Genomic DNA, 16794 nt, shown 5'->3' on the forward strand with positions numbered 1-16794 from the left:
TAAAGTTTTCAAGAATTGCTAATTGGGGATATGGAAAGTCTATAATTTATAACGAGGGGATATAGGATCGGGGCAAGGAACTCTGTTTATGCTAGTGAATGCTTTCTCATCTGATACCCTCTATGCACGTAACATATAAAAGAAGGGAGAAAATATAGGCATCCTTTTGAACTGTGATCTTTTTTTTTTTTTTCCTTCCAAAAAAGACATGAAACTTTAGGAGGGTCCTAACATCCCCATAAATCAGTTGAAAGTAAAATTAATAACCTTTTTATGCTTTTGTGGCATGGTAAATGTGTTTTACACTCCTATGGAGCGTGGGTAAAAAAAAGACCAAATATTTATATTTTTAGCTTTTCTACTATAAGAAATATTTTCTTATATGTGGTGGGACGTCCTTGACGATGGGTGTATTGGTCGTCTGTCATGATACATCACATGAGCCAGTTATGAGGAGGATGAAGATTTTAGTGTCTAAAGGAACTCCGCACTCACTGTACTCTATGTTTAGTTATACTATGTTTCAGGCGTAAGGGCACATTTGCAGTATTAATTTAAAGGTTAGATTTTTCATAACAGATCTTCATGATTTGTACCATTATTGCATTATTTTAAAAAAAGGTCTCATTCCAACCTTTTAGTCGGGGTCTATGATGCCCACTGAGTACCTACCATGAACTCAGACTTTACTTTGCTATATTGCCAGTTTACAGCTACAGGCACATTAGACGACGTTGCCATGAGTTTAGTGACTTCCCATTTCCAGTCTACACTTGGTGAGCCAACCACCACTCTAGAGGATTCTATTATACATTGTGGGAGGTTAGCTAGTTCGTGAGTTTTTCTATTATTATGCACACATGCGGAGGCAGATCTTGAATTTGAAATTTATGGGTTCTGATTCTAGCTCTTTTGAGTTACTGGGTACTAAATTAATATTTTGTACTTTATGACAAATATAGGGTTCTGCTTAACCCCTACCTTCTACTCTACCTCCACCTCTGCACACATGTTGTAAGAATCATACTTTTGAGTGTATAAGATTATGATTTGGCTAATGAGCTACATGATACAGTTATTTCAAACATGAATATTTTCATAACGTTTAACATGCATTTTCATGGGTTAACTATATTAAATTGGTTCATGCAGTCAAAGTTAGAGGCATCGAATGTCGTGTCACGCCTCACCCTAAAATTTGGGGCGTGAAAAAACAATACTCAAGGAGCAATAGAATTTGTAGAACCAGTTTGTCCTTTTTCCAAATCTTATAATGTAATGTAACTTGGGTTTGACATGGATATCCAGCTGAAATGAACTTTTAGCACCAAGAAATTACCAGCATTGCGTATGTAAAGTCAGTTGCTTCTTTTGTTTTGAGTTGAGTGTACTTGACCTCTCTAATTAATACGGACAGCTACATATGACAAGTATTTTATTCTTATTTGGTTGGTCTAAAGCTTCTGGTTACAGTTCTACATGCCTCAAGTTATTGTCATTACACTCAGGAACTATAGAGCATCGTATTACCATACTCAGGAAGAAGTTTAACTCCTTTATTTGGAAATTAAATGACCAGGAAAGTGATATTAATAAGTACTTAGAATGTTATGGCTTGAATTTGTATAGTAAATTTGTAGATTCATAACAGATTGATTGATTACAGTTTAAAAATGAAAATGGGATCCTTTGCTAGTTATTCTATCCACAATCATAGCTGGGAGGAAATGCAAACCATCCCAACCAATTTTGTCTACAGAAAGACTATTCTCATTTTTCAGCTTCGTTTGCAGACTTCATCACGTTGGCAACATAGAGCCCAATGCCAAGAACTGAAAGAGCAACAAGAGTCATTTTCATCACTTTCCTTGGCTTCTTCAGGCTTGCAGCCAAACAACTAGCATTTCCGGTCGTTTCATCATCAGTCGATTCGCTTTCAGATTCACTGCAAGAACTACTACTTGAACTACTTTCATCTGCTGGTAATTTTTTTCCTGCAAGATTTTTAGCTTCTGTTTGCTCACTGGTTTTAGTACTACTGTTCTTTAATTCTTCTTTAGCAGGTGTATTAATATCAGCATTTTCCTGCTTACTAAATTCATCTCTTAAAGAGGTCTTCTGTCTTTTAGCTGCAGGGCTATTCTCAGCTTCTGTGGCTGCCAATTCCTTATCTTTTTTCACTGATGAAGTTATCAGTTTTGGTTGTTTAATATGAAGCGTGCCATTTTCAAACTTTGCACTGATTTTGCTTTGGTCACAATTTTCTGCAACTGGAAATTCCTTCTGAAATCTCTGCCATTTATTCTGCCCAATTGGCCTTTGTCCACTGATCTTCAGAATTCCTGTTTCGGTCAGTTGAACCCTCATCTGTTCCGTCTTGAAACCTGTGGAATTTCAATGTACATATGAAATCAATACATTGCTGAAGATAGAAGACAATCTTTGAGGTTAAAGTAAGAAAATTATGAAGCGGATACATGACTTGTCAGATATCTTAGGTGACGTAAGGCATGAGAATAAGATATTGTGAGATTATGTGACATTCTCATCGGATTATGAACGTTTCATGTTTTTGTTGAATGTTATATAAGTAATAGTTGCACATGCACTAGATGGACTCATGCACTAGATGGACTCATACAATGCATATATATGTAATAGCCCATCCAGCTATCCCACTAGTGATATTGTCCGCTTTGGACCTAGGACTGCACAGCTATAAAGCACATCACTAGGGACAGCGTCTCTTCCGTATATGTCCTTGTGGGATTTGTTTAGAGTGTCACATATTTGCCCTTTATGGACTCCAGCGGGGAAGGGCATATCTCAGGGGTGTATGTGACTCCCATGACGGAATGCAGGCTGATGAGGACGGGTCAAATAGAAGAACTTGGCAGCTAATTCGAGGCTCCCAAGCAAGTTGGAGTCGGCTATATGTATCCCCACTCCGCGTCACTTCAATATTTATATGATATAATCTATTTAATGATGGAAAATGACTTACCTGGAAGAGTAAGGTGAAGAGTGTCAGAATGTTCTTCCTTAACCAGCTTTGAAGATGGCACAAAATCTTCATATATTTGAGTGGGTGTAGCAACTTCAGCTCCCTTTGAATTCATCTTCTGCATTTTTTTCTTCTTTCTTTTGCTAATGTGTAATCTTGTTGCTTCAAGGCTTTTGTTCTTGTTGATGGAAAGGTTTTTAAGTTTGTAGTTTATATATACACACAAAAATTCTCAAGAGAACTTTCTTGATATGCTTTCTCTGTTTTCTTTCCATATACATATTCCTTAACTAATTCATTAATTTGTTTATTAACCTTTTCTTTACTCTACATGGTTTTCTTGTACAACAGAAAACTCCTAAGAAGAACCCCTAAATAGGGAAACTTGAAGAGTAGGAGCAAAGTTTTGAGACTCAAATTTTGAAGAATTTCTAATTGGAGATAGAGAAATTTTATAATTTGTTACTCTTTCCGGCTCAATTTATGTGATATAGTTTGACTATGCAGACAGTTTAAGAAAGAACGACGACTTTTAAACTTGCGGTCTAAAACAAGTCATAGATATTTGTGTGGTGGTAAATCATTTCATTAAGAGTAAAAGAAGAAGTCTCAAGTTAAATTATTTCTAAATATAGAAATGTATCATTCTTTCTGGGACAGATTAAAAAGGAAAGTGTATCACATAAGTTGGGACATAGTGAGTACAAGGAAATAAATACACAGATAAGTTTTAGCTTAGAGCTTGGCCCTAGAAGACATTTTTTGACCAATAATGAATATTTTATTGGTATGGTTATTGGTTTAGCATGTTTACAAATTCGTAACCGATAAATCGAATCGATAGCATATAAAATCGAACTGAACCGACCGATTAGAAGTACTATTAGTGAATGCAATCCTTACTCTGATTTCTCCCATGCACATTTCTCCTTTTCCTTGTTCCTGATATTCCATTATTCCTGCTCCTCCTTTAGTATTTTCGAAAATGTAAGCATCATTTTTTCTATTCAGAATTTCCAGTTTTCTATTGAACAATTTTCCTACAGAAGTTTCTTTGGGTCAATTTCTGTCTACTTAGACAAAGTGTTATTCTTCCTGCATGGAGAGAAGTTGGAATATTTCTCAATGTGGACTTTCTCATTTGTCCATATTTTTCTAAATTGTTTATTCTTTTTATTTTTATTTTTAATTATTCTACTTTATTCATTTTTCTTTATATATATCATCAAAAAGTGCTTTATTGTTGTGACCAAAAAATTAGCATGTGCCTGCGACAAGCATAACTGGCTAACCTGGACCAAACCTTATATTATGAACTATCAATAAAAAATCTTATCTCTTTCTCTGTGCTTTCTTATAGATCTACATCTATTATTCAAGTTTTGATTATTTCCAATGATCTCGCAGATTTAGCATCTACTTTGATAATCTAGGAAGTTTTTTGGAAAGAAAAAAAAAAAAAAAACCTTTTAACTCTCAAGATCCGATTTTATATGACACTATTATTATTGTAGAGTCAAATACTTCTTTTACAACTATGTTTCAAAATTAATCCACGAGTGTAGTACTATTATTTTGTTTTTTTAATATACAAATTTTTATTTTGAAAAGTTAGTAGACGATCATATACCCAAAATTATATGCATTTAAACTTCTACTTCAAACTCCACCGTTGCCTTTGGTACATAGGACGTAATTCTTTTTGGTAGGGCGTCACGAGGTAGATAAATTGGAAAAGTCTAGCAACAACCGATCATTAATTTGTACCCATCTAAAATGATATAACTAAAAAAAAAAAAAAAAGGAAATTACTCGTTTCGGTCCTTGTATTATTGCTTTATTTTGATTTTACTTTTTATGCATTTAACTGAACACTTTTAACCTTCAATTAAGCTAAATATGTAATTTTAATCAAATTATTGACAGAATTTTAACGGAGTTAACTACACCAAAGGATAATATTATGGGTATTTTAACATTCATCATCCTCATTCCTTCCTCTACCTAGTACATTCTACTGGCTGACAACTTGCTCAAAAATTGTAACAAAACAACTGAATAAGTGTATGCTAAATTAAATTGCGTAAGATGTAAAAGATAAAAGAAGTAGATAGCATCGAGCATTGCAAAATTAAATTGATCTACCTATGGGAAGTGCCTCGGTCCGGTCTAGGGGATAAAAACAAAAATGAATTAAGGAAGGAAAAATGACCAAATTTACCTTCCAAGTATGATTTATAGATTAAATTTGCCTTCCGTTAGAGTTAGGAATCAAATTTGCCCCTGCCGTTAATATACTTATTAAAATTATCCTTATTATGAATGAAAGTATATTACTGTGACTTCGATCGGTTCCATAAGCGCGCATGTGTGTAAATAGATTTGTTTTTCATTTAAATCTTAGTGTAAAAATCATACCAATTAAATTTTATCATGTATTTTTTTTTATATATAAAAAAATACAATACTTAATATTCTTCTCAATCAAATCACCACTTCCCCTCCTTCTTCGTCTTCTTCTTCTTCTTCTTCTTCTTCTTCCCTCCACCGTCGTCCGCCACCGCCGATTAATTTACTAAAAAATAACCCGTTACTTCCCAACTTTTTTACCCAAATCCCCCATTTGTCTCAAAACACCTGAGAAGAGAGCGAGAGAGATAGCAACTGCAGCTAGCGAGGGTCCTCAAGTCTCGACTGAAGAGCTACGGGCATGATGCTTGTTAGTACTTAGTAGCCGCCTCATGCTCAGGTCTCTATCTCTTGCGTCATCACCCTCAAGCCCTACAATTGCCTCTAACCACCCTGCAGGTCCGTAGATGAGCAATATGTGCCTGTGCCTTACTTATACAATTGTTGCTTCTAATAATGTGATTAAATAAATAGGTGTTGCAAAAGTAGTGCTTAAAAAGGGCAAGACACAACTATTTAAGGATGGAAGTCCGACGGTTTACAGTGGTGCTGTTGATAGAGTAATTGGTAGACCACTACCCATCACTGGGGATATTGTCCTCGTTGCTGATAGCACCGACGAGCCAATTGGCTGGGGTTTTTACAATTTTGCGGGGGTAAAAAAGTTGGGAAGTAACGGGTTATTTTTTAGTAAATTAATCGGCAACGGCGGGTGATGGTGGAGGGCGGTGGACGGCGATAACAGTGGCGGAGAAGAAGAAGGGGAAGTGATGGTTTTTACAATAAGATTTAAAGGAAAAATAAATTTATTTACACACATGGAGGTTAAGTAGACTGATAAGGAGTTCTAGTCATACTCGCATCCATAATAAGCGCACTTTTAACAAGTATATTAACGGAAGGGGCAAATTTGACCCCTAACTCTAATGGAGGGCAAATTTAATCTATAGACCATACTTGGAGGGTAAATTTGACCCTTTTCCCATTAAGGAAAGAAGTGATGTAATTCAACATATGATGAGGAAGAAAAGTGATGATGCTAACGGATTGTGTGTTAAAATTATCAATTGCATTAACAATTTCTTACAAAATTACTTGTGGAGTCTTGTAATTTTTTCACAATAAACACCTATTTTAACCTCAAGGCCATCACTCTCAACTTGTGGTGTCTAGAATGATCTCAACTCACTTCCTTTTATAAGTGATCAATGTGACTTCTAACTCTACTTCATCTCCGAGGAAGAGTCGAAATAGAATCAACTTGAATTCGGAACCGTCACAATCTTAGTGAGAGACTCAATTTCTTATCTCATGTTTGTTAATTTTTTGTAAAAAAATGCCAATTGAAGTGGAGAGTTTCTTAAAAAAAAAAAAAAAAAAAAAAAAAATAATAAAAAGGTGCCTGGGTCAACTATTCAATAGAATGATATTGAGCATCTTTCCTTCAAGAATTTCATGACTTAGATAGACACATACCCTCACTCTGATATCAATGAAGGAAAAACATGGAGATTTATGTGGAATTAAGTATACACTCTTGTAGGATCCATTGTGTTTTACCACTACCAATTGCATTAGCAATTTCTTGCAAGATCACTTATAAAGTCCTGTGATTCTATCACTATAAATATTTGATTTAACCTAAAAAAAATTAACTCTCAACTTGTAGCATCTAGAATTATCTCAAGTTATTTTATATTACAGGTGAACAACGTGATTTCTAAAATCACTTGATTCAATAGTTTCATAACTCTTCTTTCTTTAATGTGACTTAGCTCCACTTCATTCAAGAAAGTCATAATCAGCTAAGAATATAACCTGACTCTCGTACCAAAATAAAATACTTGGAGATTCATGCTTAACTACACATTTCTTCTTCTAAGATCGATTGTGTGTTATCATTAATTACCAGTTGCATTCACGGTTTCTCAAGATCATTTGTGGAATTTATCAATTTTCTGTAACACACTTTTATACTTAACGATTTCCACTCTCTACTTGTGATGTCTAGATTGTTATTGGGTCACTCCTTTTTATAGGTGAACAATGTGACTTCTAACTTCACTTCATTCAAGAGTTTTATGACTTTTCTTCTCTTAATGTGACTTAACTCTCACTTCAATAGAGAGTTTAATAACTTAGATAAACACGCAAGTTCGTTTTGGTATCATTGTAGGAAAAAATTTGGAGATTATGTGAAATTCAACATACCTTCTTTTAGGATAGATTGTAGGTTACCACCACTAATTGCAACAAACAAAAACAACTTACCCAGTGAAGTCCCACAAAGAGGGGTCTGATGAGGGTTGAGTGTACATAGACCTTACCTCTACCTTGGGAGGTAGAGAGGCTAATTTCGGTAGACCTTCGGCACAAGAACCAACAATTCAAAGCAGTACAAAAGGCATGACAAAATACTATAGGAAGCAAGATAAAGCTGACTGAACGAGTCGTAATTACCACAAAATAATATGCTATTCGAAGTACAAGCAATAACAAATAGTAACAGAAATCAAACGACAAGAAACTACAAGAATAATACTATGACTATTAGTATGAAATGATAAGTAGGACAACACTCAACTACTTGCTACTGCTCTACCCTAATCTGTGTCCTTCATAACCTCCTATCTAAAGTCATATCCTCGGTAAGCTGCTGGACCTACGCCATGTCCTGTCTAATCATCTATCCGCAATACTTCTTCGGCCTACCCCTGTCTGTCCTGAAACATTCATAGCTAACCTCCCACACCTTTGCACTGGGGCATCTGTGCATCTCCCACCTTGTCTGTAATGATCCATTTGGTCGTTTAGGCTTTTTGATCCTTTTACCCCTGTTGACCCTTTCCCTAGCTTTGTTAGAATAATTTTGACCTGCGGGGATGGGTGGTACAATTCCCAAGGAAGTCGGAAGAGTAGTACTGAAAATTAAGGATTTTAGAAGCCCTTAAGTTTAAATAGTGATAAATGGTTGAACAAAAGTTAACTTTGGTGTATACGAACCTTTTTGGGAATTTCGTCGGTTCTATGAGGTTTGGAAAGTCGATTATAACTTGGTAGGATGGTTGGTTCAGAGAAGCGTTTTAGTTACTTGGTTGGAAACTTATTTTTTAGGATTGTGGGGGTTAACCAGGTCAAGATGATCTCCGTTGGGAATTTCGAGGGCACGAGTGACTTTGTAGCATGTTTTTTACATCGATATGCATATTTAGTTTGTATTCAGGAAGTCTCAGATGGATGTTGGGTTTCGGGCTGGACTTATGCGGGCTCACCTACACAGGACTTGGCCCGAAGACACGAGAGGGTGAGGTGTTAAGTGGCTCCGTATATGCGAGAGCCACTTCGCGTAGGCGAGTCCGCATTTGCGTACAAGGTGTTTGTGGATGCAAAAATCGCTAAACAGAATTCCCAATTTCGAACCCATTATTTCCATTCACCAAAATCTTAACCCAGAGATTGTTGTGGATGAATTTGGAGAGCTTGTGGGTGATTTCATCTTTGGGTAAGCTCATTTGTACTTCTTTGTGATTTGTTTATGGCTTAGATTGAAATCCATGATAGCTTTCATCTTTTAAGTTAGGGAAGATACGTTAAAACCCTAAAGTGTTTTATGATTCGTTTTCAATTCTAATGAGTTTTGTAGGAATGTCTATTGATTCCAAGCTTCTAATCATTGGGGAATTTAGTTACTAAGTTGAATCTCTCCTTAATTCTAGGGTGTTGAATATGGAAAATTGGGGTTTTCTCTAAATTTGGGGTTTTTCATTAATGATGAAATTAATGCTAATGGGGGACTAGTTGGTGTTGATGATTAGTATTTGGAGTTCTTGAGCTTAGGGTCGACTTTTTTCAATTTGAAATTTCTCATTTTACTCTTGTGGGCCCAGGGTCACTTTTTAGGGTTATTTTTGTGGTTTTTCCGAAAGCATTGCAATATGTATATCATTAGATTCATAATATAATGTAGATCAATTATTTGTTAGGCTTTGAGCGTTTGGAGGCAATTCGGAAGGGAAAGGATCAGGTTTGAAGAGTTAGAGGTTCATGTTCGGCTTTGAGGTAGGTTATGGCTTACCTTTCTTAGACTTTGATTAGTGAATCACATGTGTTATGTAGTTAATTACGGGGAAAGCATGATATGCCTTCGAGCATGGTTGTGGTGTTAAATCCTTTGGTTTGGTATGATTTCTAATTATTTGGGCTTGCTGCCGTATTTTATGCAATTATTGACATGTGTTGTACTTGAAACGTGGTTGTGGTTATGTGGGCTGTGCTAGTTCTATTTGTTATGATTGGGATTAAGTAATATGTTCCCATGATAGTCTTGATAGTCTAATTATGTGGGCTGTGCTAGTTCTATTTGCAAGGGTTGAATTGTTATTGTGGTGCTTATGAATTCCATCTAATATTAACTGGCATTGGTCACATGTGATTTCTCATTTCTTGCATTCATACATTAATACATGATGAAAGAGTTCTGGGAACAGATTTTGAAATGGAAAGAAAGAGAAAAAGGAAAGTAACAGTCTTATTGCTATAGTCTAAGGTCTGTACCAGATGTATAGTAGTAGAGTCATGATCCGAAGTCTGTTTCGGAGTGGCTCGTACATAGACACTGCGGGTCCCTCATGGGTCATGGCTATTAAAGCGAAAAGTACTTAGCATGTGTGTACAGGTTCGAGCTACTGATCATTATATCTCATCTGCATTGCACTTCTTATCTTCGCATCGCATACTACCTCATTAGATTCTTATTGATGTTGCACTTGTGTTATTGAGTGTTTTATTAGAAACTTGGCAGACTTGTGGGTTAGAAGCTTAAACCTAGGCTATGACTGGTGAATATTGAGACATACTGTGACTGTTGATTGTTATTGAGTGAGTCATTTGTTCTACTAGTTGATTTATGCGTTTCATATGTGTTAACTAATCTTAGTTGGCCTATGATGCTTACCAGTACTAGTGTTGTACTGATACTACTCTTGCTACACTCCTTTTGGAGCGTAGATTTTGATCCAGGTTGTGTTCTAGACCTCGCTAGCGATCTAAGGCCTTTGATAGAGACTCCAGGGTGAGCTACTGCTAGACCTGCATCTTGGAGATTCTTCCTTTACATATCTGTCTCTTCTTTTTATATTCATGAGCCAATAGTTTTACTAATGAGATCTGTAGTACTCTTTTCAGACTATGTATTATTTGGTAGCTCTTGTACTAGCTTCAGACTAGATCCTTGGGGTGTAATATTTCTCATCCCGCACCTACATTATTATTTTATATATCTATTGAGACTTAGTATATTTCTATTTTCACTTCCGCGTTGATTTAATGTTTGGTTATGAGGGAAAGGTTCGCCCACCGGCGGGGTTAGAGTGGGTCCCGCACGATTCACGAGTTGGGTTGTGACAATTTGGTATCAGAGCCTTAGGTTCACCGATCTCACCATGCAGAACAATGTCTAGTTGAGTCTTGCAAATCGGTATGAAAAGCTCCGCAACTCATCCTCAAGAGGCTATTGGGCATTTAGGAAACTTTCATTCGTTCACTCTTTTCGTTTTACTTTAATCAAATTGGTATCTAGACGATTCAAATTAGTATTTAAACGATTCAAATTGGTATCTAGATGATTCAAATTGGTATCTGACTTCACTTTCTATTCTCTCACTGATGGTGAGAACACGTTCTTGAATTCATAAACGGGTGGTTGACATGACATGGCACGATATGGTTCGAGATGTGCTATTCTAATATGGCGGCGTGACCAAGTACAGTCTTTACCTATAATCGAAACTTTTGGGTTCGGTATGAGAAAGTGGAGTGATGATATAGAGGACCGCATGATCTTTATGTCTTCAGCGATTAGTTGCTCGGAAGACGCAGAAGTGCAATTATGGTTTATCCAGAATGATTTGTTTGTGATTGGTTGGGGGAAGTTCAGCATCGTCAAGGTTAGTATGATAGTTTTGTTGGCACAAGTGTATCAATGGCAAGTCAATGATTCGGTAGTGACAGAGTATAGATGTTAATATATGGAAACAAGTGTAAGCTTGGGGAGTACCATCGGAATTGACAAACGGATAGTAACCGTGTTAAGACATTGAGTAGAAGTTGAGGATAAGGAATGGAAAGGCTACTTGAGTGATAAGGCGTGAGGAAGTAAGATTTCTCGGGGTACAATTGTAAGATCACTTCGTTGTTCTATGGGACAGGCGCACAAGGAAAAGAACTTGAATAGATCAATCTCCGCAATATGAAGGAAACAATTGGTATCTGAAGTTCTTGTCAGGATATGGTTGCAAGATATGCAAGGGTGGACGTCGTATAAGCGTATGAAAAGTTAAGTTGGGCTTCGTGATGACAGAATTGTAGTGGTGGAGTAATGATTAGTGGTTTGGGGGTTCCTGCAAGAATTGGCTATCCGTTTCAGGTCAGGTTGCAAGGATACTTATGACGTGTAAACTTAAGGAAATAGACAGCGGTGATTCTTCAATAAAAGGTGTGTTTGTATGGTCGTGGTGTTTCGAGGTTAGAGAAAAAGGGGTTCGTTTGAACTAAGAGCTTATTGATTTGAGAATTTTGTTGCAGTTTTTCGATGTAGAGTGGATGTAAGGGTTCATAGATGAATGGTATGTTCGATTAAGTCATAGGCTAATGGGGAGAGCTTGAGTGCTAGACAGGGGTAAAGTTTTTATTTCTGAGGAATTACCAGGTGTTGCATCTAGTATTGGATAAGATTTGTGGGCATATTATATAAAGGTTAATGCAAGAAGAGTTCTACAATTACTGATGTCATGACTTTGTGGAGTTGACCGAATGAGAGGAATAATGCACTATTGTTAGAGGTGTTCGGGTTCAGCAAAGTAAGGCAAGGGGCAAGCATCGTTCAAGGACCCTTGAGTGAGGAGTCGGTCAGTAAGGACATTTTATAGATCAATGATGGTTTTGAGCAAATTCAAGTTGCGAAGAGCATTTCGGAAATTAAGTTAAGGATCAGCGGTATTGGTTGGTACAAGGAAAGGCGAGTTCACTATTGAATGTTCGGTATCGATGTTGGGTCTGTAAACTCATGAACCAATTTAAAAGAAGGGTTCTTCAGTTAATAGATTTTGGCAAGGGTACTTTGATGAAGCTATATGAGGACGTTAGAGGATTATGTCTACAGTAATTAAGGATTTTAGATCAGTTCAGTAGTGGTTTGAGGTATTGCATCGACAATGATGGATTCTTGTTTGGATAGCTAGAGCTGGTTGGTATTTTTCTAGTAGAGAGGCTTCATGAAGAATTATATATATGGTGTGACGAGTTTAGAGGAGAAATCAGTTTTGAAGTTAGGTAAGATAAGGGAACTCTCGGTTGTTCGGGTATGTGGCATACTACTATCTCCAGGATTGACTCAGCTATTTTGCAAGACTTATGATATTGCGAAACACTCTTGAGTCGGTTTGAGTGACGTTCAGTCGGTTACAGTGATTGTAACTTTGAAATGGAATACGGAAAGTGAGGAATTAAGGTAAAGCATAGGTGATCTTGAACCGGAGGGAGCAAGGTACATCTTCAGAAAAGGAAAGAACTCGAACTTATATCAGCGTGACTACTTGAATCATGTACTGATTATGGTTATATTATATCTTTTAGATAAGGTGTAAAAGTGATAAGTATGATTGAGGAAAGAAGTCTATGGACAATTCGACATGGGATATGGAAAGTGCTATAGGACCTTCAGACGATTATGGAAGAGATGCATATCTTGGATGACGTGTGTGGCAGATGAGAAGGTGAATTGTACGGTACCAAGATGGGTAATTTTAGGGCATCCTTGGATAGATGAGCTAAAGTTGACTGATAAGAAGAAATCTCTACAATGGAAAGTTGAGCGTATAATTCGAGGCAGGACCATGTCAGTGGTAGTGGATTGTGTCGAAATGACGATTACATAGTATAGTTGAGTATTTCGAATACGAATGACTTGAGAGTAATTGGGCTTGGTAAGACACATGGACTGTAAAAATTGATGATTTTGAATTTTGCTAAAAGTATAATATGGTTGTGAAGGATGAAGTTCGGGACCATAGGCCTTACATTGGAATGTTAGGGGTTACGAATGAGTTTAATAAAAGTTCAAGGAAGAGAGTTCGATGTAATTAGATTCCATGGAGTTTATAGTAATTGGGTGGCTAGTGCGAGTCGAGGAACATGAAGGTTTTAAGTCATAAGATAAAGTTCATCAGTACTCGGTTGACGACTCGGGAAAAATCCAACTTTTAAGGTTGGGAACTACAGCACGAGGGTGAGTATCCAAGAATAACGGATTAGACTAGGTCACCACAGACTGATGGAAGACTTACTGTCCAGTTTATGAAGATTTCAAAACAGTTCGGGTGATTGTTGTGGACATTTAGAGAAAGGTGCATTAAAATGGATCGGGTTTGCGCAATTAATGTCAGGTAGTTTATGGATATATTACCAGGAACTTTATGGCTAGTTGAGTAACCCATATCTAAGATTTGACGAATTTCGATTCGGGATAGTGTTATGGCAGGTTTACCGGGTGTTATCGGAGTTTGAAGAGAGGTTTGATAATATTTTGTTGATGATAGTCTAACGGGAATTTCAAATAGTCTGTGTGGATACTGGTGATGTTTCGAGGAGGTACAAATGGATACGAGAATTCTTTAGAGTGATCAGTTGATTTTCTACTGATTTGGGCCGCAAGGTAATCAATAGGTATGCTTATAGTATGGTGATTTGGAGATTTAATAAGAATTGAGCAATGGGTTCTGACTAAGTGATTTCAAATTTGTGATACAGAACTAACGAAATTGAAATTAGCACAATCGGCCTTGGATAAGAACAATTTTTGGATGGAATCGCTTTAGAATTTTCTCTGGTAAACTAAGGATTCTTTTCTGGTGAAAGGAAGTCATGATTTGGGCTTATGATGTGTGTCTATGTGGTTTTAAGGAATCTTGGTGCGAAGGACGGCTTGAGATGGTGAGAGAGAAGGATTGGTAGAATCAGAATATTTTATTGATACAGTTGGACAGTGGTTTGTGGCTACAACTAAGGGATGGTGGTGATCAAGGTGATAATTGTGGATTCAATCGAACAAGTATAAAGGTATGGTTATAATCAATTTGGAATTCAAGTGGAGCTAGTTCTTACACTCAAGGATCAATTGTGAAAGAAAGTCGGGTACGAAGAAATGGAAATTTGGGTCGTTGAGCTAAGTTAAAGGTAGTTTGACTGATAAAGTGAACAAGCAGTACTATCGGCATACTTCTTGCCTGTGGAGGCTTCTATGAGGTTTTAATGGAGGTTCTTGGGTTTCTCGTCGATATTCGTACTCTTCATTCCTTTCCCGTTCGAGGACGAACGATTATTTAATTAGTATTTAATGTAGTGACTCGTTTAGTTGTTTAGGATTTTTGACCCTTTTACCCCTACTGACCCTTTCCGTAGCTCCCTTAGAATAATTTTGACCCACGAGAATGGGTGGTACGGTTCCCGAGGGAGTCGGAAGAGTCGTAATGAAAATTGGGGATTTTAGAAGCCCTTAAGTTGAAATAGTGAAAAATGATTGACCAAAAGTTAACTTTTGTGTATACGAACCATTTTGGGAATTTCATCGGTTCCATGAGATCCGGAGAGTCGGTTATAACTTGGTAGGGTGGTTAGTTTAGTTCCCGAGGTGCTCGGGAGCATTTTCGTCACTTGGTTGGAAACTTGATTTTTGAGGTTGTGAGGGTTGACTGGGTCAAGATGATCTCTATTGGGAATTCCAAGGGCACGGGTGAGTTTTTAGTGTGTTTTTACGTCAATATGCATATTCGGTTTGTATTCAGGAGGTCTCGCATGGATGTCGGGTTTCAGGCTGGACTTAGCGAAAAAACAGATTTTGTTGGTTTCTGGTGTCCCGCTTCCGTGGGTGTGCGCTCTCTTCTGCCAGCTCGCCTACGCAGGAGTTAGCCCACTGACGCAAAAGGGTAAGGTGTTAAGTGGCTCCGCATATGCGAAAGCCACTTCACTGAGGCAAGTCTGCATCTGCGGACAAGGTGTTCGCGGATGCGAAAATCGCTGAGCAGAATTCCCATTTAATTCCCAATTTCAAACCCATTCTTTCCACTCATCAAAATCTTAACATAGAGAGTGTTGTGGACGAATTCGGAAAGCTTGTGGGTGATTTCATCTTGGGGTAAGTTCCTTTGTACTTCCTTGTGATTTATTTTTCGCTTAGATTGAAATCCATGATAGCGTTCATCTTTTAAGTTGGGGAAGAAAGGTTAAAACCCTAAAATGTTTTAAGATTTTTTTTTCCAATTATAATGAGTTTTGTGGGAACGTCTATTGATTTCAAGATTCTAAACATTGGGGAATTTCAGTTACTAAGTTGAATCTCTCCTTAATTCTAGGGTGTTGAATATGGAAAATTGGGGGTTTTCTCTAAATTTGGGGGTTTTCAATTAATGATGAAATTAATGCTAATTGGGGACTAGTTGGTGTTAATGCTTAGTATTTGGACTTCTTGAGCTTAGGGTTGACATTTTTCAACTTGAAACTCCCCATTTTACCCTTGTGGGCCCTGGATCACTTTTTAGGGTTATTTTTGGTTTTTTTTTTTTTTGAAAGCATAGCAATATGTATATCATTAGATTTGTAATCTAACTTAGATCAATTATTTGCTAGAATTTGAGCGTTCAGAGGCAATCGGAAGGAAAGGCTCGTGCTCGAAGAGAGTTCGAGGCTCGTGTTTGGCTTTAAGGTAGATTATGGCTTATCTTTCTTAGACTTTGACTAGAGAATCACATGTGTTATGTAGTTATTGATGGGGAAAGCATGATATGCCTTCGAGCATGGTTGTGGTGTTAAATCAATTAGTTTGGTATGATTTCTGATTATTTGGGCTTGCCGCCGTATTTATGCAATTATTGACATGTGTTGTACTTGACAACGTGGTTGTGGTTATGTGGGTTATGCTAGTTCTATTTGTTGTGATTGGGATTGAGTATCTGATATGTTCCCATGATAGTCTTGATAATTCGTGCAAGGTTTGTATTTTCATTGTGGTGCTTATGAATTCCATCGAATATTAATTGGCATTGGTTACATGTGATTCCTCATTTCTTACATTTATACATTAATACACGATGAAAGAGTTATGGGAACATATTTTAAAATGGAAAGAAAGAGAAAAAGAAAAGTAACATTGTTATTGCTATAGTCTGAGGTCTGTACCGGATGTATAGTAGTAGAGTCACGATTCGAGGTCTGTTCCGGAGTGTCTTATACATAGACACTGCGGGTCCCTCATGGGTCATAGCTATTGAAGCGAAAAGTTCTTATAGCATTGTCACGCCCCGAACCATGGCCTAGGCGTAACACGGCAC

At 37.1% G+C, this 16794-nt stretch overlaps 1 protein-coding gene across 1 annotated transcript; it reads right to left on the reverse strand.

Annotated features, from left to right (window-relative positions):
- Positions 1 to 1608: 1608 nt before the first annotated feature.
- On the reverse strand, positions 1609 to 3217 carry LOC132032523 (inactive protein RESTRICTED TEV MOVEMENT 2-like). The gene is made up of 2 exons (XM_059422153.1): positions 3005 to 3217; positions 1609 to 2384 (listed from the first exon to the last, which is right to left on the reverse strand). The coding sequence occupies exons 1-2, from the start codon at positions 3126 to 3128 to the stop codon at positions 1771 to 1773; spliced, it is 738 nt and encodes a 245-aa protein (XP_059278136.1). The 5' UTR covers positions 3129 to 3217; the 3' UTR covers positions 1609 to 1770.
- Positions 3218 to 16794: the final 13577 nt, after the last annotated feature.

This window comes from Lycium ferocissimum, chromosome 10, assembly GCF_029784015.1.
Source record: "Lycium ferocissimum isolate CSIRO_LF1 chromosome 10, AGI_CSIRO_Lferr_CH_V1, whole genome shotgun sequence".
Lineage (NCBI taxonomy): Eukaryota > Viridiplantae > Streptophyta > Magnoliopsida > Solanales > Solanaceae > Lycium > Lycium ferocissimum.